The sequence below is a fragment of the Pseudorca crassidens genome, chromosome 13 (assembly GCF_039906515.1).
Source record: "Pseudorca crassidens isolate mPseCra1 chromosome 13, mPseCra1.hap1, whole genome shotgun sequence".
NCBI classification, from domain to species: Eukaryota; Metazoa; Chordata; class Mammalia; order Artiodactyla; family Delphinidae; genus Pseudorca; species Pseudorca crassidens.
The window spans coordinates 33,873,938-33,896,280 of NC_090308.1; the positions used below are offsets into that span (position 1 = coordinate 33,873,938).

At 33.6% G+C, this 22,343-nt stretch overlaps 1 protein-coding gene across 13 annotated transcripts in view; it reads left to right on the forward strand.

The window, feature by feature from the left end:
* PTPRK (protein tyrosine phosphatase receptor type K) overlaps nucleotides 1–22,343 on the forward strand; it is a 566,337-nt gene that overhangs the window by 528,377 nt on the left and 15,617 nt on the right. For 5 of the 13 annotated variants that reach the window (XM_067702139.1, XM_067702144.1, XM_067702138.1 and 2 more), the window contains 10 exons: nucleotides 3,312–3,472; nucleotides 5,294–5,329; nucleotides 9,577–9,761; nucleotides 11,477–11,564; nucleotides 12,657–12,733; nucleotides 12,929–12,946; nucleotides 15,429–15,465; nucleotides 16,771–16,868; nucleotides 17,269–17,385; nucleotides 21,872–22,026. In XM_067702139.1, coding sequence (XP_067558240.1) covers nucleotides 3,312–3,472; nucleotides 5,294–5,329; nucleotides 9,577–9,761; nucleotides 11,477–11,564; nucleotides 12,657–12,733; nucleotides 12,929–12,946; nucleotides 15,429–15,465; nucleotides 16,771–16,868; nucleotides 17,269–17,385; nucleotides 21,872–22,026 — 972 coding nt within the window. Of the gene's footprint in view, nucleotides 1–3,311; nucleotides 3,473–5,293; nucleotides 5,330–7,261; nucleotides 7,274–8,134; nucleotides 8,486–9,576; nucleotides 9,762–11,476; nucleotides 11,565–12,656; nucleotides 12,734–12,928; nucleotides 12,947–15,428; nucleotides 15,466–16,770; nucleotides 16,869–17,268; nucleotides 17,386–21,871; nucleotides 22,027–22,343 lie in introns of those variants that run through there. The other 8 variants (XM_067702141.1, XM_067702146.1, XM_067702147.1 and 5 more) reach the window with 4 other exon arrangements.

The window sequence follows — 22,343 nt, forward strand, 5'->3', positions numbered from 1 at the left end:
CTGGCATTATCAATCATAATTAGAAAAAAATGCCACAGACATATTTTTAAAAGCTGCTTAAATAGATGTAGTGAAGCTACTATGAATTAGACATTTTTAAAATAAAACTAGAAATAAAATAGAGTAAAACTTAAAAGAAAACCAGGTGTGATCTTTGAACTAGAATTCATTGGCATCATCATAGTAAACTGTCAGTTCTTGATCAAAACACTTAACTCTAATGCTGATTTTTATTTCTTTTGTAATAACCTGAATTAAAGCCTACCTCACAGGGTTGTTGTGAGGATTAAGGTATAAGAACCAAGGTGATAGTGTACAGTTGGCAGATATTAACAAAGGTTATATATATTCACCCATAATTTGTCAATTACCTTCAGTGCCATGAAAACTTTTACCTGTCATACATTTGACAAGTTCATTACTTCTTATTTTTCCTCAATCATAAAATATGTTTAAAATTTTATGTTTTAAAGTAAAGCCTCAAAATTTAAACATCTTTTCCACTTGCCTTGAACTATCCATCTTCAAATTTTTTACATTATTTTTAATCCAAATTTCAAGTTGCCTTATTTTTATCCACTTCAATCTCTCAAATTTTTTGAGGAATGAATTCATCCTTTCTTCTTATCCAAGAAACAAAGATTGGAAGTTATTTCTTAAACTATTTTTTTAACTTTAAAATGGCAAAACATTTGTGCTACATTCATATTATTCTCAAATTTATAACAACTAATGTTTAACTCCTAGAGCAATGGATGCTTCATATTACAGTACACTTGGTAATGTGGCAATTTAAAAAACAAGTGAGTAACTGGATATAGTATAAGGGCTTAGGCCTTGGAAACAGGTCATTCTTTACTGCTTATTAGATTAATAACCTTGGGCAAGTTATTTAACTTGTCTGAGCCTGAGTGAGCTCATCTATACAATTAGAATTCTCATGGCTTTTTCAGTTCATTGATCTGAGAATTAATTGAGTTAACATGACAAGCGCCAAGCATATACCAGACCTAATTCATCTATTCAGCAAGTATTTATTGAGTGTTTGCTATATGCCAGACACTGCTCTAAGTGCTAGGGATATACAGATGGTCCTTCCCTTCATGGAACATACAGTGGGGAAAACAATTAAAAGGATACTCACAATAATAATGTGATGAGTGTTATTATAGGCAGAAAACATGTTGCTATAAAAATACCTACCAGGGAAACCTAACCTGAGACAGGTTGTATTGGGTTCAGTCAGAGAAGTCTCCCTGATGAGGCAAGACAGAATGGAAGTTAACCAGATACTAGAGGTAAAAAAACATTGTAGGTCAAAGAGGTAAGTTTGGAAATGTCCTAGAGGTGAGTTTGGAAAGTGAAGCCTATAGACTAACATATGACCTGCTGATGTGTAATTTGCCCCACACATTCTTTCAAAAAATAGAACCACTTTAAAGAATAAGGAAATTTAACATAAATATTCAGAGTCATGACTTCTCTTTAAAAATAATTTTAAAATGAGAAACTCAGCTCTGGGTTCAAATGCCAATATTCACTTAGGCAAGTTGCCCCCTAAACTGCTCTCCAGTTCTCTGCAGTCCCCACCCTACTATGCGGTGTCTCATCACTGGCAGCAGCACTATTTATATTCCCTGTGTGAAACCTGTAAGGGTTTTACAGGGTTTTTGCCTCCTAACCTAGAAAAAAGAGACAAGAGATCTTTCAGTGAATAGAGCAAATATTGCTACTAAGTGATGGTGGTGGTGACAGTGGTTGTGATGGTGTAGTGGTCGTGATGGTGATGGTAGTTCTTGTTACAGTTTTGTCATTGTTTTCTTATTGATAATACTTATCATTATTATTATTTCTAAAAAAATTAATGCCATTTCCATCCCTAAAGTCTAGTTTATGACTATCTTACTTAGGTATCAGATCTGCTATGTCAGTATATTGGGTATTGTTGGGTATGTACACCTGAAGCCAAGTACTATAATTCTCTAAGAAAAATATCTTACACATGAGTAGCTCTCAAATCATCAGATTAATTTTCTAAAGGAAAAGCCTTTGGACATAAACACAACTACTAAGTGAGTCTTTTTTTTTTTTTAGGTATTTGTAGTATATTTACTCTAGTACAGATACTCATGAGAATCAGAAGAATTTATCCTAGCTAATAATCCAGCTGAGAAATGTTACTCTTAAAACAACTAAAAAATACTTCCAAAGCACCATAAACTGCTGCCATAAACTTAGAAACATAATCTGGCTACTACAGGCATTTCGAGTTTCTTTATTTCTTTTTAGAGTGCCTTATTAATGTGAGATAAATGTTTTATATGCCTTTAATAGGTTTTTAATTGCATGTTTCATGTGTAACATTCACAAAGAACCAGAATGTATTTCACATCCTTGATATGTAAGATAAAGATATCAGTGTTTGAGTAGCTCAAAAGTCTAACTCTGCTAATTTCCAAATCCCCTGTGTCATTTGCCTTGCCGCATTCGTAAGGCCATTCTGTAGTTGGTACTCTGCCATGGGGTTCTGAAACACATTTTTAGGATTTGACCATGTTTGTCATCCAGTATTATGATCATTTGCATAATACCTCTGCATAGCATTTTCCAAACTTTTCTTAAAGTACTTTCCTTATAAAGTATATAATTTTCCCATATATTCCTGAGTATTTGCATTATATCTAGCTGCGGTTGATTCTACAAGTTTCTAGGTTAGGTTTGGATTAATGTTATAAATATATTGCTACATATGTTAATTCTACATGTTGCATTTTTACTGAACAATAGAACAAAGACTGAAGAATGGGATTTCTTTATCTATTTTAGTTGGATGACTATTGTAAAATATACTTGAAAAAGTAGTCATGTTCTTCCCCCAGAAGAACTTCTAAAAGTTGCTCAAGCGTGTTAATCACCCAGAGGAAAACCAAAATTTAGCATTAGCTTAAGTTTTCCTTGAGCAACTCTACTAAGGAAGTATTTACTTACTGTTCTAATAAAGTATAGTCATGCTTTATGATAATTTATTTATTTTTTTATGATAATTTATTTTAATGATAAAATAGAAGAAGTGATGAGACATTTGGGTTGACAGCTTGAATGTTGAAATATCCATATGACAAAACAATTTTATAGCAATCAACAAATATCATTTGGATGTCAAACTTAATTCCTGAAATTATGACATGTTTTTAGAGTTTCTAAACCAAATCTGTATTCTTATCCTCGGGCTTCCCTGAACTATTTACTGCTGGTGTCAACTCTCCTTCAAGCCTCACGCTAAGGTTTCCCTTTGGTATTTGTCTTGGCAGCAAGCTTGCTAAAAAACGCAAAGATGCTCTGGGGAACACCCGGCAGGAGATGACGCACATGGTGAATGCTATGGATCGAAGTTATGCTGATCAGAGCACTCTGCATGCAGAAGACCCTCTTTCCATCACCTTCATGGACCAACATAATTTTAGTCCAAGATGTAAGTTGTTCATCAAAATTTTAATCAAAGATTTTTAAAGATCTTTAATGTCTCTCTGAATTCAACACATTACCTTTTGAATAGTGAGGGGAAATAAGAAAGAGAGATGGGAAAAGTAGCTGGAAAGAGAAAAAGTGATATAGAATAGTATGGAGTTTATCAGAAGGCTTATTTTCAGTCTTGATATTGGATTTAGTTTAACTTCAAACTGTATGAATTTTATTACTGTGTTATAAGACATATCCATATACCACTCACCAAATCTTATGTTATTGCTTTAGGTTAAAATATACTTGATTGCCTACATAAAATTAGTTCATGTCAGAATTTTTTTATAATTGTTTTGCCATTTGAGTCTTCCTTTGTGTAAGATAAAGTTCCTTTTGAGATAAGAAATATCATAATTCTTTCTGGGAGTTATTGGCATGGGAAAGTTATTTTACTTAATTATTCTATAGACTCCTGGAGAATTTCAGTAATAAAAAGTTAACCAGGGGAAAGAGGAATCTACATACACTTAAGTATCTGGTGTGAAGTCCAAAAGTTTACTTGAATTGAGGGATTGGCAGGGAACGGTGAAATCCGTCCATTCACCCATCCATGTTAAGAATTCCTCATGTTGATCTATGAAGGCAGATCTTTTAAAATACTGTCTTTTAAAATATTACCTCTGAAGTAGTTTACTGCTTCACAATCAATATTATTATCTTCAATTTTTCTCTGATTTTTATATCTTGTTCTATAGCACTGTCTTTATTTTGTTACTTTAAGTTAAATTACCTGTCTCTTCAAATCCCCAAGTAAAATTGGTATTTGAAGAAGGCAAATTTTGTTTATCCTTGGCCTTGTGTACACAGAGGCATTTTGTCACAGATCCCAGAGGTATGTTTACCTCAGTTTGGGAAACACATGTATAAGGAAAGAAGTAAACAATAGAAGTATTATTTTCGATACAGATTATAAATATATGGAATGGTAAGATTGAGAAAATAAAGTATTTGTAGGTTGTATGCATTTATGGCTTTTCAGAAAGGGATTTTTTTCTGAAATGTTCAGCTTGGTGAAAACTTTTAGTAATTATTGGCCATCATTTTCCCTGATATATATCTATACCAAATTATTAGTTAGAAATGTTGTAATGAGTCATTTTGGATTTAGTTTTAATAATGATAGAGCTTTTCTGATCTATTTTATTTTCATTTCACTATAAGATAAATGATAGAGAAAAACATAAAATCTTATTATTGTTGAAGGTAAGTTTTGTTAAAAATATAGATGTATCATCTCTCTAACCACTTGCTTTAAAAATTAATCAGTTAAGGATTTGAAAGGATTTTTGTTTCCAAAGCTTTTCTATCTAATGACTGTGTACCTTATTAGGAGGCTTGAATTTAGCAGTATAACTATAAATATACACTTATGAACTTGGAGAAAGGATTAAATCTATTTCCCAAAGTTAACTAAAAATATTTATTTGGAATGAATATAAGATAATTACTTCTCTAAGTACCTCACACTTGATAAATCTAAAATACATGTTTTTCCCCCCTAATTTTATAATCCTTATAATGTCATGCTGAATCTTCTTGGCTTTTAAAATTGAACTGACTACTGAAATATAATTATAGATGCACCTTTCCTGGTATTTTGAGATAACGAAGGCTTTGAAAAAGAGAATTTTACCTTTGCAGGTTATAGTAATCAAAGAAAGTTTAATAGATATATTTCTTAAGAAATGATAAATCTATTTTAAAGGGAAAAAAGAGCATAAAATACAACTTTAGGGCAATATGTTCCTTCATGAGCTTTGTTTTCCTACAGTGCCCAATGATCCACTTGTGCCGACTGCTGTGTTAGGTGAGGCCCTAATTCTTTGTCATCTTTTTTTGCATGGATCACCCTTCCTTGCATGGGTTATAGCTTTGTCCACGCAGTAATTATTTACAGCACAGGAAGCAGTTTGATTTCGAAAATATAGTCCTGGTTTTATCAAAGAGAGCAACTGTGGTCAACACAATTAGATCTAGTGCATTTCAAATTAGTAAGGTATGCTTTTTTAAAAACAACATATTCTTTCATTCTTGGTTCTGTTAGATTTGGAGTGAAAGTACAAGGGCCCCCAATATATACCTAATGTTTATACATGCAAGTAAGTAGAATGAACCCAAATGCACACATTTCAGGGGCCAGTGCTACCTGAATCATTAGTTTATATATAAAAATCTACCTGATTTAAAGGGCTTTTCTAAATCCTCCTAATTTTATAGCAACTAAAGAACACATTTCCAAGTAAACATTAGGAATGTGTGCATTTGCTTTAGTTTTGTCTTTGTTAAGACTTTATAAATGCAGGTAAAGTTGCTACAATATTGATATGGAGTTTTGCATTCTATGTGCATCTTACATAAGCATTATCTTTCAAAAAATTTAGAATAAGCCAAGATTTACCACTATATAACATCCAAGACAACTGATATTGCTAGTGATGAATAAGACCTTTTCAGCGCTAAAATTAAAATAATGTTTAATCCAACGGTATATTTAAGAATAGAATGAGTTTCATTTCAATTTGTACTCTATTCCTTGACTAATTATACACCAATGATTCATGACCAGCTTGCTCATATGTTCGCAAGTTGTCTTATCAGTTTGACCCCCCTGCTTCTAATATTTAAGATTTAACCAGAGAAATGTAGAAATTGCCAGATAAATGTATCTTAAAAGTTCCCAGTTCTCATGTTTTATATTTAAATTTCTTTGAACACAAAACATTAGCTTATGCATGTTTTTATTATCCATGTATTCAATGTTTAATTATATTTTAAAAATATGTTGGAACAATACAACTAACTCAGTTAAGCAAAATATACCTCTTTTTCACTAAAATAATTATTAAAAATTATAATTTTATAATCTAAAGATATATTCTAAAAGAATCTGTCTCTGATTGCACTCTCCCTTTGATGTCCACACCAGTAATGGCAGGGAAGTGAGCTGGGGAATTTGCCCCAAGGGATGGTCTGATCATGTAGGAAGGAGCCAGGAATCATGATCTTTGGGAGGCATCAAATGCCTCTGAAAACGTCATCTTCTGTTGAGAGCTGTAGAATGCTGTCAGCGTCAAACTAATAAGTTAAATTCAATTAAGTTATTAAAAACTCAAGGAAAAAGATAGTTACCTCACTGTTAAAATTTCGTTACAGTAATATTCAAGGACATGTAGAATTGGGTCTAAGTCTCAGTCCTCTTGTGGACTCACAGTATGAACTCAGGAAAATACCTTTGTCTTTGCTTCTCCATCTGTAAAATAATATAATATTTCTTACCATACCTTTTCCTCAGAGCTTAGTAAACAGAAAAGGAGATAATGTATAAAGTTTAAAAGACTATTGTAACAGTTTTCCCCATGAAAGAAGATATTTTTGTTTAAGGAAGGCTAGAGTTAACACAATAGAATTATAAAATCTGTTCATTTAAACAGTCAGTGTGCATTTTATTTCACTTTGAAGGTCAAGCTGATTTTTTTTTATGTTTCTTCTTAAAAGCTAAAAAGCTCTTTAATCATACCAGATTTAGAAATGATTTGTTGCATTTTTTCATCATTCTTGGAATCACTGTGTTTACAGTTGTTTTGCATCCAGCTGATTTTGTATTTATAAAGCAATTTTTGAAGTCACTTCAAATATTGCTTGATATTAATATCTGCTTACTGATTTAAAAAGAAGTTAGAAATTTTTGTATTGATTCATATTTTTGTTTTTTGTGTTCTACTGCTTCATTGGGTTAAAGTCCCTATAACTGGTAAGTGTATTACAAAGAACTCTAGGAAACCTTTCCGTCAAGGAAATATTTGAAGTTATTCTTAAATGTGTGATAAGGATAATGATTAGTACATGTACTCTTACTTCTAGTCACATTATTAGGTAATTTAATGAGGTAGAAATGTATAGAGATTAATAATTCATATGTGATAATTTAAAAAAATACTGCTCATTGTACTAATGTATTAAAGCTTAATGCAAAACAAAAGGCACTGTCTACTTCATGTTGATAATCATGTAAGATTTGGAATATGGGTGAATTCTGTTTTTCTCACTGAGCCTTTTACAAATGTAAATATTCCACTGCTCCAGCAGGTACAACGTGTGCTCTGGGGCTGCTTCACAGAGCACTGACTACCTTATTCCAGCTTGGGTCATTGCGTTTTGCCTCCCTGACATTATTCTCTTTACTTCTCATCCTAAGCTTTATATTCTGTGGTAGTGCCCAAATCGGTGGCTTCTGAATTTAATTTTACTGGGAGATGTATATATTCTTTATGTCAGTGTATTGATTACAATATTTTAGCAAAGATAGATCAATTGAGTGTTGTCTCATAGAAAAAACAGGAAACTCTCATAAATCATGTTTGCTAGCAAACGTTTGTGTGTAGAGGAGTGGGAAACCAGAGTAAAGAGCATTAATTCATTTGGGTGTTTTTAGGTCACAACAGAATCCAGCAGAGTTTTGTTTTTTTAGTTCAATGTAGAGTTTTAGAAGTAAATTCAAAAAGAAAAACTGCATTCATCCTAATAAGAGAAAGTAAAGTAAATGCAATCAACCTAAATTATAGAAGCATACAAATCTGATTGTGGGGTTCTTTTTTTTTTTTTCCTTCTCCAGGAAGAAAAAATGTTTATCATGGGGACAACAATTCATTTTTTGCCATATCCTATTTGTAGAGTTGGTGATAGAACAGGCAAATGTACCAGCACTTGAAATATGTTTAACTGTTAACTAAATATCATTCTCTACAGTATGCATTATCATTAAAACAAAAGTTCCCCTAAGAGTGTATTTTCTCCTCTGTTAATGAGTATGGCAGTGTAATGTTTTCTAAAGTAACACCCCTTAAAACATTTGTTTTTTTTTTAACATGGTAAGTTTAAATGTGGTAACTATAAGCATGCTTCTTCTCATTGTAATGATTAGTACTGTGGTCATTAAAGTAATATTTATTTTTCAGAGGTAAAATGTTCTTGTTCTTTTCTTCCTTCTTATGACAGAGACTTAAGAGTTTCTTTTCATTTTAAGCTAACAACACAGTTGAGATGGGGCCTATACTTAAATGTGGGTCGTGAGGGATTTAATAGATTTCTAACTAACTGAGTCATTGAAATATGTATTGAGTGACTGCTTTGCACCAGGCACTAAGAATAAAGAGAAAAATATGACTCTTGTCTCTACATGCTAAGTATTGAGAGTTTAGTGAGGAAAATAGATCAGTAAGTAAATGATTAAAGTACATTGTAAGTGAAATGAATGTTGGAGAACAGGAGGCCATGGGAACACAAAGCAGGTGCTTTGTAGCTCAGCCTCAATGGGCCGAGGAAGAATTCCAGAGGAAGTACCTAAATATTTTGCCCCAGAGACATACCCCCATTTCTTTTATACAGTAGCCAGAAAAGTCAAAATGTATCAGCAATAAAAACACAACAGTAATAATAAACCAAGGGAATGGAGATCAAGTATAAATGCACATGTAACCTGGCTAGCAGACGTAGTGGGCCCAGGGGCTGATTCTGTAGAATGTTCATGTTTCCCAGTCTGGGAGTGTATCGTGGTAAAAAGCCAGAGGTGGAAGGGCATAGTACGGCCGCAGGGCAAGAAGAGCAGCCCTGTGGGGATGGGTTGCCTAGAGGGAGGTTGGGATATGGGTGGGAAAGGATTTGTTCAATTTAATCAAGAATGAAAACACTCTCCAATTGGCAACTTGATCTTCTGGTCCCACTCTATACTGCTCTGACTGCAGGTACAAGAAAAAGTCAGAACTCAGCAAAATCTCCCACTTATAGTTTTTAAAAGTGGATCAGGTGTCTCCCTCTACATCTCACAGCATGTATTGTCTTACTGATAGACACATAATATACCCTGACCTCCTACCTTGAGCTGAAGTAAAAGGCTTTGTCTTTATAGGGGTGCTGCCCTAGGTCTATACTATATTTCTTTCCCTTCCTCCTACTATTAGAAAGATCATAAGATCTTAAAATCTTATTTGCATAGATATATATTAAACAAGGTAACTTTGTCTTTTTTTTAATCTTCTGGAATCTGAAAAATGGCAGATGAGAACCACAGTGCTACAGCAGAATCCAGTCGTCTTCTAGATGTACCTCGCTACCTGTGTGAGGGGACAGAATCCCCTTACCAGACGGGACAGCTGCACCCAGCTATCAGGGTAGCCGACTTACTGCAGCACATTAATCTCATGAAGACATCAGACAGCTACGGGTTCAAAGAGGAATATGAGGTGAAAGTTTCAATACTATATTGAATTTCATTTCTAACCATGATACCCAGCGCCATGTAACAGCTTTAACATAGCAAGCAGTGGAATACTCTGTCGACTGTCTAATCCTTTCTCTGTAAATGTACAATCAAGTGTACATATGAGGAGAGGGGGGTAGATGGATTGAAAGAAAAGGGTACTTCCTGGGGATATATCTGGGTCAAAATTCCTTTTAAGAAATAAAAAAATATTGGATCCCATAATTTATTTGACTGTTACTTAAAAACCACTTTGTTAGACTTTATATTTCCCCCGCTCAAAAATCCATAGCAAGATACCTTGAGTCCCATTGTATCATTGCAGGTTCTGCTATTTGAAAGACCTAAGCAGTGGATACTTTTCTGCCTCTTTGCTTGTTGACCCTCTGTTGAGAAATAAGATCTAGCTTTTTGCCCTAAATGTACTACTTGTCACTCTGAGTTTTGTTTTGAGGATTATAGGTTGAGGGGGGCTGGGAAGAAAAACAGAGCGCGGAAAATCCAGACAACAAAAAGAAGCCCAAAAAAGGACATGGGAAATTCTTCTTTCATCGTTATTGCCCCTTGTTACTCAAACCAAAATACCAAGATTATACTACAAAAGAAGTGATTTAAACTAAACATCCCAATAAACATAGTATAGCAAAAAAGAAACAGTTCCTCTGACACTTTTCAATTACTGAGAAATATCAGTCTGGGGTGTACAAGAAAGTTCCTCCCCCACTGTACACACATATGTAAAGTAAAAGAGAACAAACAGTACTTTACTTTGAAAGACCACCTAAAATACATCTAACTTTGTAAGGAATCTTCTAAACATTACCTTTAATTTAAGATTACTTGTTATACCTTAGTTTAGGAATGAGTAAAATTATTTTTGAATTTTGAATGTTGATTTTAGATATATGCAGGAAACACTATGCTGTGTTAACAAAATAGTGCAAGGAATTACAATATTCTGCCAGAGCTGGGGTGTTTTTTGTTTGTTTGTTTGTTTTGTTGTTGTTGTTCATTACATGTATATTCCTGTGTACCTCGCTTCAAAGACCGTTGACTCTTTGAAGACCCCATTTCCTGTGTTGAGCAAAGTTTAAGTTTTTCTGCAAAAAGAAATCTATACCCATATTTTAAATTGCTGCATATGGTAATTAAACCAATCAACAATTTCATCTGTTCCAAGATTCTTGGAGATAGTGGCTCTTTTTAATTTCCATATGGTCTCTTGTAGAGACTCAGTCCTTTCCACGATCTTCAAAGAAACTGAAATGTGGTGTATTGCACACGATTTAGTGAATAATTATGGGAGAAAACAGGTTTTCTTTTTCCTGTTAGAAATGCTAAAGGAAGCATACTTTTGAAAGATGCTCATTAAAAGTAGTTTTGAAGCTATTGATGCTTCCTCTAGTTCCATCTCACAAAGTTATAGTGATCTTAAATTTGAAATACTTTCAAGGTCCTTTTTTTCCCCTAAAGTTGTTTCTTGTCCTTAATTTAAACTCAGTCCAATCCAAGATGAGCAAGTAGGAGTCCAACAAACAAGCTTTGAGGTCTGAAAATTGAACTTGTTTACTGCTGTAGTACTCCCTTCCTCCCAGAGAAGATGGCTTTTACTGTTTTGTCTTCAGAACAAACAAACCTGATTCAAGAAAAGGAATTAAATTCAGTGCGCTTGTTAATTTTGGTTTTTTTTTTTTCTAGAGCTTCTTTGAAGGACAGTCAGCATCTTGGGATGTAGCTAAAAAAGATCAAAATAGAGCAAAAAACCGATATGGAAACATTATAGCGTGTAAGTTCTCTTACAATTCTTGGTGAATGTAAATACTGTGTGTAGAAGATAAAGAGTAATTTGCAATTCCTCCTTATATGGTTTTAAACTTTAAAAAAATCCCAGAGGGTGACACATCTGTTCATAAAATAATCCATTTAATATTAGAACAGCATTGGCTATTGGCAGGGATTCAGAAATTGTCACCATCCTCATTAATTAATTGACTCAGACTCTTCACCCTGTGGAGATAACGTGCCGCTTGATTTTATGTTTGTACATAAATATATGGGGGTGTCATTAACAGCTGAAAATATTAGAATAACAAATACGAAGGATTTTTTCAGTGATAAATTGCTGTAACTCTTCCACCAAACATATTCAAGGTGGGAGTGTTATTCTTTCCATATACCATATTTCCTTTCTTGGAGCCAGTGCCTGAACCCCAGGTGTTCCATGTTACTTATCATAAGGGACTTCCTCCTGATGAAGTCTTTACAATGTATTCATGAGATAAATAAATTGATTATCATATGAAACCAAAGGGGCAGTAAGAAAAGTAACAGATAGTTTAGCTTGTAACTAACTGCTGATTTACTTAGACCACTTTATTCTCGATTTAAATTATTTTACACTGTCTTTTGAATACATCAGAATTTGACCTTGACTCTCACAAAACAAGTTGAGATCAGGGGTTCGAAATTCACTCCCTAGTTCTGTGGCTCATTTTCTGTAAAGTACGGGGAGAAAAGATCCCACCCATATAGAATCATGCCTAACAAGCAAAATTAGGAGTTAAGGCAAGTTCAGTTCTTTAGAAAAATTTATGACTCAAATGATAATTTATCAGACATTATCATGTCCCGTAAAAGCTTTCTGACTATAAATGTTAGTCATTGAAGCTTTATTAACAGAATATTATCATTGTAATAAGTAATGAGCTCATTAAAGTTCTTGCATTTCTTCAAATGACTGGTATCCAAGGAAATTTTGAAAGTATATTATGGATAATCAGCTGTTAACCACCGAATTATTTTAAGTCTCTACTAGGGTCATTGTCTCAGAACAGGGGGAAAATTTAATAGCTTTTATTTTATCCTTTAAAAAATTTAGATGATCATTCCAGAGTAATTTTGCAACCTGTTGAGGATGATCCTTCTTCAGATTACATTAATGCCAACTATATAGATGTAAGTATTTTTATCCTTCAGTATGCCCAACTTGTTGGCTTATATATGTAAATCTTTTTGCTTGTTATTACCTATAAAGTGATTGCTAGCTTTTTAAAATAAAGAACAAACTGTACACTTTTCCTTGTTCTACGTCCTAGTACTTACTGACGTTGTTGTGCTTTCTTTCACACCTGACTTTGGTTTGGGCTGTAGATTTGGCTGTACAGGGATGTAAGTACCACTATATGTAAATAACAGCACCCTATCATAAATATTTAATGTTAACTGCTCAATTACAGTTACTACTAATGCTCACTACTAGCTATCTCTGCATGCTTCCCCTAATTAGCCTCATACGGTGTACCTATGTTCATTTTTTTGTAACTCCTTTACATGTGTAAAGATCTACTTTACCTCTTTCCCTTTTCTATGTTTAGAAAAACAGGACCATTTTTAGCTTTTGACAATTTATTATGTACTCGAGTTTTATTTGTTGATGGTTTCTGTTTCTGGTTTTTATTCCTTACCCTTCCCCAAACATATGTGAGAAGCTGGATAGTATGATGTGTATTAGTGTTTCTGAAATTTTACTTTTTTACATTTGACTTCTGATGTTAAAACTGGGTAGGGAGACTATTTTGTGGTGTGTGGTATTGGTTTGTAAAGTATTGAAAATCCTTAGGCAAAATAATTACTAAACTGCATTTGTAAAATACGCATATCACACATATATATTGAATCATACAAATGAAAGTTTGTTTTGATCATACATTCTGCTGTTCAGTTTTGGTTGCAAACATATCTACATGTAAATTCTTTATTTAATGGAAAGTAATTATCAAATAAAATAAAATATTAAGGAGGCAATATATTACATTACATATAAGAAGGACAGGCTCTGTTCATACTTCCTGGTTCAAAATCACACTGGAAATTGTGAGAATGTTGATTCATCTCTCTGTGCCTCAGTTTCCTCATCTTTACAGTGGGGGTAATAATAATACCACTAACCTCATCATTTTGTTGTGAGAATTAAATGAAGTAATTCATGTTGAGCATTTAGCACAATGCCTAGCACATATTAAGCACTCATTAAACTTAAGCTATTTTTTAAAAAAAATAATCCAAACCTAGGTGTGCTGAAATTAATTAATTCTAAATATGCATTAATTGTGAGGCAAAAGGTAGAAATATCAAGTATTGCAGCATATATGATACATTTTTAGATATATAAAAGATACGAAAATGAGGACCCAACTTTTTCTAATTTCTATAAATAGGAAATAATTTTTATCACATTTATTAAGCTCATGTTTTACTGTTATTTTGTGAAATGTCATTATTTATATATTTGATGAATGAATTTTATTAAGTATAGTCTCTGAGTATATTGGTTAAATTTCTGCTCATCATTTTACTCTCATTCAATATTTCAAATTTATCAGACATCTCAACATGGAAAACTAAACTTAACAGTCTACTCTCTAGAGTAAATATATCAGCAGTCCTCTGACAAATTTATACTTGTTCTTACCCATTTAGTTTAACCTTGGTTTTCTGCCAAGACCCTGGCAGGACATTTGGTCCTATCCAAAATGTCCATGGAGACCTTTGGTCCACGCCAAAAGTTCTTGATATTTGGTGCCATCCGAAACCATTAGGCATGGACCTAGTAAGCTCATGCACATTTTAGATGGAACCAAATTTTAAGGGCCTTTCAGCATAGACTAAGTGTCTTATGGACATTTTGGACACAACCAAGGGATCCTGTAAATATCAAGAACCTTGACGTGGACCAAATGTCTTATGGATATTTTGGTTAGGACCAGATGGTCTGCTAACTCAGGCTTTTACTAAAGCCCTTTGCTCAAGACACAACAAAGTCAAAGCTTAACCTTATTATACCATTAACATTTTTGCTATTCATGGTCTTTTGGAATTCAAACCAGTTGAAAGCAGCTAACAACTTATCCCTTATCTGGAATAATTTCTTTATTGAAACAATATTAAGTGCTTAACCACATAGAACTCAAGGCACACTAAAAAAAGAAAGAAAAAAATACTAAACCTTTTGTTCAGGATAAGATGCATTTTTTAAAAGATTTCTTTCCCTATATATGTGTGTACCTATAATTATGTGTGTGTAAATTAATGTTATCAGCACACACAAAATAGTTTTGGCAGATTCCTGAACATATTATAGAACAGAAATATTCTCTAAAAAATCTCAGCAGGACTTTGACTTGATGCACGCATGCATTGTCCAGCTCTAACATTGGAATGTTCTGTTATTTTTTTATGGTTCTAATATGTCGTTGTCTATTTGTAATGCAGTGTGTTGTACTTTTGGATGATAAAATAAGAATTAATATTTTTGAACACAATTTTGCCAGGAATGAATGACTAAAGATTAACATGAAGGCATAAACATTTTAGTGAAACCAAACAAAATCTATGAAGTTATTTCCTAGCAAACAAAACTCAATTATGTAATATATATTTTAATCAGAGCCCTTAAAATATTTAATTTTTGCTTTATTTTTACCTTTCAGATAACCTAGGTTTGAGAAGTGAACTATGAGTTCACTACTCATTTCTGGACTTTTTACTGTAACTTAATCTTAACAGGTGGTTGTCTTCATCTTTTTATGCCTTCATTCATTTATTTCTGACGCTGATATAAAATGATGACCAATTTGTTCTCCTATTTTAGGGCTACCAGAGACCAAGCCACTACATTGCAACTCAAGGTAAAACTTTGCCTTTTTAAATGTAATAGAGTAACCAAACTTGCTTAAGTCATCCATGTGATTTTTTTTGTAATTTTATCTGAATTAACTGAAAAAAAAAAGATCAGATTTTCTGCTTAACACTGCTTTTTATTCATTTGTATAATACAAATTGTTTTCTCTGTTTAAAATGTATATAAATTAAACCTTGATTTTTTTTTTAATTAAAAGTAAACGAGAAGCTGCTGGTAGTTTTGAGATTTGGTTCTTAGTATCCTGATGTCCCAGACCACTAGTCAACAGGGATGGGCAGAGAAATTACTTATTTTTTGATGAAAGCAAGTTAGATCTCATCTTGTGTAAGGTGCCTGTTTTCTTGCAACAGAGGCTGTCGGCCTGGCACGTAATAGTACCCAAGACCAACACTGCTATAATGAAATACTGGACTGTCTTGCAACAATTGTTTTAAAGTCAAGACTAAGACAAAACAAAGGGCTAAAGGGAACTTAGTCGAGTTCATTCTTCGTGGAAAATAAGAAGACAGTAAAGAAATCTTGTTATAGTGGCACACTGGGAAATAAAAGTATACTAACAGTAACACCAAAACTACTCTAGTTATCTCCCCAAACTGACCACTGACCATCAGAAGAGAAACCTGCACATCTTATTTTATAAAAGAGGAAAGTAAAACAAAAGTTAATTTGCTCTTTTGACAGCGGTCATTTTCTAAGTGTTTTTCACATATCTTTGGTGTAATTGAGTTTAATTATAAACTCTTTAAAGTTAGAAAGATCACCATGGTGAATAATATTCTGGTTTCATGGTATAGGGTAGAGTAGAGCCCAGTAGCTGCTTTTGCAGTTCAGAGATGATACTGTAAGATTAGAATGTGTCCTTATATGTATGATAGTTCTTCATTAACCCCTAAACATGCACTGTTTATAAATGATGTGTGTATATTTAATTGGTAATATGTGCTGTTTGGTTGATGGTGGTGTAAGACTTCCTATTTTGACATGTACATGAAGATGCATTAAAGTAACTTAGAGATAGATATAAGTACCCTAAAAACTAGTGATTTCTTCTTCTGAATTTGGAAACATAGAAGGCAAACTGAAACAAACAAACTTGTACATGCCTATGTTTTTGCCTTTAGTGTGAATTTAGATATGAACTGAATTTAAGTACTTTCAGTGACATTTTGTGTTACACCTTTAATTTTTCTTCTTTGGGTCATTTAGTTTATATTGCTTTTTATCTTGTCTAAACTTCTTAATAACTACAAAATTTCTCTGATAACATAATATTCAAATTAATTTTTTATAGGCCCAGTTCATGAAACAGTATATGATTTCTGGAGAATGATCTGGCAAGAGCAGTCCGCCTGCATTGTGATGGTTACAAATTTAGTTGAAGTTGGCCGGGTAAGAGGCACAAAAAAATCTGTGTGTCACAGAATATGACTGTAAGTTGAATAGCAAAACATAACACACTTAAAATAGAATATCATTCAATTGTTTGAAAAAAAATTCTTAGGCATACCATTTCAAGTGAGTCTTTGATTGCTGAGAAATTATTTCTTATTTAATAAATAAAGTAAGCTTTGATTTTATACTAGAATCTAATTGCATTATCAGGCTTGTATGTTTTTATGAAACTGCACAAAATCTTTCTATTTATTGTGTAACAGGTTATTTTATCTCATTTGTAGATTTTTACACTGTCTTTTAATTGTGACCTGAAGAGTTATCACTGAAATTAAATCATCTTGGTTAATGGGTATTATATACTCAGGTTCACCTATATATACTTTTTGTTGTTTAGGTTAAGTGCTATAAATATTGGCCTGATGATACTGAAGTTTATGGTGACTTCAAAGTAACTTGTGTAGAAATGGAACCACTTGCTGAATATGTAGTCAGGACATTCACCCTGGAAAGGGTAAGTACCCTAAAGTTCTACAAAAATATGTATATTGAAACTTTTTTTTTTTTTCTTAAAATCCATGTTAAGATTTGTCTTGATGATGCTATCAAATCTATTCATTCATTCATTCCACAGATATTTATTTGAGAGCATAACATGTGCCGGGCATGTTTCTAAATCTTGGGACACATATTAAATCCCTGCTCTTGTGGAGCTTATAGTCTGTTGAGGGGAGAAAGACATTAAAAATTATCAAATAAACAAATACACCATATATTTTGAAAAGTACCATGGAGAAAAATAATGTTGGGAATGGAAGTAGGGAAAATTGCTGAGGTAGAGGAAGGAATGGCCTACAGTTTTAACAGAATGATCAGGAAAGGAGTTGTTGAGAAAGTAACATAAGTAAAGGCTTGAAGGAAATGAGGGAGTGAGTGATACAACTATTATATATCCCAGGGAAGGATCATATCCCAGGGAAGTTGTCCCAGGCAGAATATTCCTGATGGAGGGAAGAGTCATTTCAGAGACCTAAAGGCATGATATTCCTGTCATCATGAGAAACAGCCAGGAATCTAGGGTATTCAGAGATAGGTAAGTGAAGGGGAAAGAAATACGAGATAAAGTCAGAGAAATAACAGAGCCAGATAAGTGAGCCCTTATGAGCTACTATGATGATTTTAGTTTGTATTAAAGGTAAAAGTAGCCAGCCATTGGAGGGTTCAAGCCCAGGAGTAACATGATCTGACTTTTTTTTAACAGGATCAGAAAGACTGAAGCAGAGTGGGCAGTGTAAGTAGACTGAAGTAAGACGTAGGAGCAATAACATACATTGTTGCAGAAAAGTTTAATAAATTTGACCACACAAAAGTGTAAAATTATCTGTATCAAAAAATTTTAAATTAAAAGATGTACACGCAACAAAACAAATCTGTGATTATTTAATATTCTTAATTCATAGCGTTAGTATAAATAGAAAGGAAACAATAGAATCCCCCCCAAAAAAAGGAACTGCTAAGCTGCCTATTGAAAATGTTTAACCTCATGCTATACCATTTTGTACTTTCAAATCAGCCAGACCTTTTTAAAAAAGAATTCTAATCCTCATTGATTTTAAGGATATGGTGAGACAGATATTTTCATATGTAGCTGATTGTACTTAAATTGACATAAACCCTCTGTAAATCAGTGTATCTACAGAACTTTAAAATATTGATGTCCTTTGACCAAGAAACTTACCTTCTATGAATCTATCCTAAAAAATTTATTAAAAATACAATGACTCATATATAGTCATAGAAAATTATAGATAACCATAACTGTCCACAATAGATAGTTAAATTACACATCTATGATCTGGAAATACCACTCTTTGCAAATGATATTTATAAGTAATTTTACCATCATAAAAAATAATTAGGGCAAATATTAAATGGAAAGTACCATCATACAGAACAACATGATTATGATGATCACAGCTATAAAGTATGTATGAAAATTTCTTAGACAAATCAAGTAGAAAAAAATAAGCAAAGATGTAGGAGATTTCAAGAAAAGAACCATCAAGCATGATTTAATGAATAGCTAGATCCCATTATTATGGAAAGAGAGAATTTGGAGTATACATTCTTCTTGTAAGTTCATTAAAGTTTTATAAAAAAATCAATCATGTACTTAGTTATAAAGGAAATCTGAATGTATAACGAAAATTCAAGACATTTCCAAAACCAATGGAAAATAAAAAACAAATCACTGACCAATGATCCCCCAGATTAGGCTCAGAAATCACCAAAGCCTCTTTTGAATAATCTTTGAACTATAGCCTTAAAACTAAAATTATATTGTAAAGATAAACAATTTCATGTCAAAATTTCCCACAAGTTATCTTATGAGAAAAATATATACTCAAAAATGATTTCTATTTTGAAAGGCAGTCTAAAATCTTGTGAAAATTCATAAAATTAGAAAATCAGGGAAAAAAAGTCAATAAAACAAAGGAAAAATTAAATATAAAACCAAAACACAAACAAAAAAGAATAAATTTAATCAAAGAGCTATTGCCTTGAAAAGAGGAATAAAGTAACTAAACCACTTGTCAATTCCAAATGAAGAACAATCAAAACAAAACATGCAACATTAGATAACACAAAAGGTATATAACTACAGTTACAGTGCTATTAGGAAAATTATAAAAAATAGGACGTGTGAACTTGGAGACAGATTTTAGTCTAGGTACACTGATATTCTAGCAAATAATAATTTCCAAAAATTGACTCAAAGAGAGTTAGGAATCTGAACAGATAGTAAAAGAAAATAGAATGAGTGTTAAAATTTGCCATTAAAATTGTATTATGGTTTCGTAATTGAGGTTTCTTTAACCTTTAAAGAATAACTAATGAATAGCTAATGCCTAAGTTAATCAAACTATTTAGGCCATAGAAAATCATTAAAACCAACTAAATGTATTTTAAAAGCTAGCATAACTGTGATAACAGAACCACATAGAAATAGGACTCTCTCAAGCTCTTCTCTCTGTCTCTCTCTTTTTCAGTCTCTCTCTCCCTTTCTCAAGTATGTACACACACATACATTACAGACCAACTTCATTCAAGAACATGCTGAAAATTTGAATCCAGCAGTGAATTAAGAAAAGATCGCAACACGATCTTTCATGATTGTTTTTTAAGAATACAAGGATTTTACAACTGTGGTAGGAAATCTAGCAGGATATTTCATTATTTTAGTGCATTACAGGAGCAAAACCATGGGATTTTATTAATAGATATTGTAATGCACTTAATTTTATTTAAAAGACATTTATAGGCATACTCTAATTATATTAGAAAAATAAGGAGACTTGCTAACATTGTTAACATTGTAACATTATTGGGGTTTTATTTTTATTTTATTTTCTTGTTATTTAGAAAAAACACTGAAAAAGAGTGATTTTTTTTTACATCACATATTTGAAAATTACTCAGGAATATTTAAGTAAAATGAACAATAAGGGAACATGCATTGCCAGATATTAAAATTTTCTAAAAAGAGCGAGGTCCTTACAGCAACTCCAGCAAAAGGATCAATGCAGAGGAGATGAAGTGATTGTCTAAAGTCAGATCTTTGAATAATTTATGGCCTTCCTCACTGGAGCTGACTTGAAAAGTAGTTAAGAAAGTGATTTTATTTGCACAATTCCATGGTGATGTTTTTCATTGTCACTCTTATACTTATTTGTTGAGCCCTGCTTTGTGTATGGTATTGTACTAGGAACGGGAAAGAAAAAGAATTATAAGATATGATCACTGGCTTCCAAGGTTTGGGTGGTATTAGTCTGTTTAAGATGGAATCTAGGGCTTCCCTGGTGGCGCAGTGGTTGAGAGTCCGCCTGCCGATGCAGGGAACACGGGTTCGTGCCCCGGTCCGGAAGGAACCCACATGCCGCGGAGCGGCTGGGCCCGTGAGCCATGGCCGCTGAGCCTGAGCGTCCGGAGCCTGTGCTCCGCAATGGGAGAGGCCACAACAGTGAGAGGCCCGTGTACCGCAAAAAAAAAAAAAAAAAAAAGATGGAATCTAAAGATAAACTTTCTCAATTTAGTTCATTTATTTCATGCAATTTTCCCACCTTTTCTGAGGAACAAGTGAAACTGAGATTCACAGATCTCACAGTAGAGTTGGAAATATATGGATCATAGTGGGGTTTGGGGGGCTACAAATGTGGATTCTTAAAAATAAATTATGCAGCATTTCATCTATATTCTCCAAGCACTGCTACTACAATGTACAGGCTTCTTTTAACAAAAAGGAAGGGGGAAAAAAGAAAAGGAAGGGAAGAGCTTTGAAATGTGCATTGAAAGGGTTCTCTTAAGTTAACCCAACAGGAGAGAGACATGACGATGGATGCTTTGCTTCTTTCATTTTGTATTTTTGTTGCCATAAGTAATCCTCTGTGTGCTGAATTCTTTCACAGAGTTTAGAAAAATAGTCTGCCCAAAGAACAGTTTAGTTGTCTGTATATTTTTACAAACCAATCTAGAGTAGTACTGTTCTGGAAAATCCCTACATGCTATACATCAAAACTATTTTCAACATGGATAAGCAAGGCATCAGAATCTCTTTGTGAGGTGAGAAGTAGAAAGTTGCTTTTATACACCACTTGAGAACTCAGTGCATTGGGTCAATAGGGCAGCGTTTTAACTTCCCATTTCTTCCTTTTCCCCTAATCATTTTATGTGTTGTCATTCCAAGTAAGGAACAGACTGTCAAGGTAAATACAATTTACCCAGACTTATAGAACTGAGCAAGACTTCTAATTTTCTTTCTTTGGCAGTTGTCTGACAATAAAGGTAAGCTCCTAGGCCATGTCAGCATCCTTTTTCAGAAAAAGCATGGTCTTTGATAAATTTCTGATTTTTTTCATTGTCAATCAGGTCTAGTACTCGTGGTTGTCTTTAATGGCTCTATTTTGGTCCTTTTGAAAACACTTCTTTACATGTTTGCACAGAGGGGATACAGTGAGATGCGTGAAGTTAAACAGTTCCATTTCACCGGCTGGCCTGACCATGGAGTACCCTACCATGCTACAGGCCTTCTTTCCTTTATCCGGCGGGTCAAGTTCTCCAACCCTCCCAGCGCTGGCCCCATCGTTGTGCATTGCAGGTAAGTGGTAGTCCACATGGCATTGACTGTGTGCAGTCAGCTTTTTAAAAATATCCAGACAAGGCTTGTAAGCACAAAAACTAATGCATACTGACAACAGGCGTCCCCACCCCCTGGGCCGGTAGGGCAAGAGGTGGGGAGAGAGAGAGAGAGAGAGAGAGAGAGAGAGAGAGAGAGAGAGAGAGAGAGAGAGAGAGAGAGAGAGAGAGAGACGTGAGCGAAGCTTCATCTCCCACTCCCCAGCGCTCCCGAGCGCTGGCGTTACTGCCTGATCCATTCCCCTACCCACCCCGCCGGGGGCTGTGGAAAAATTGTCT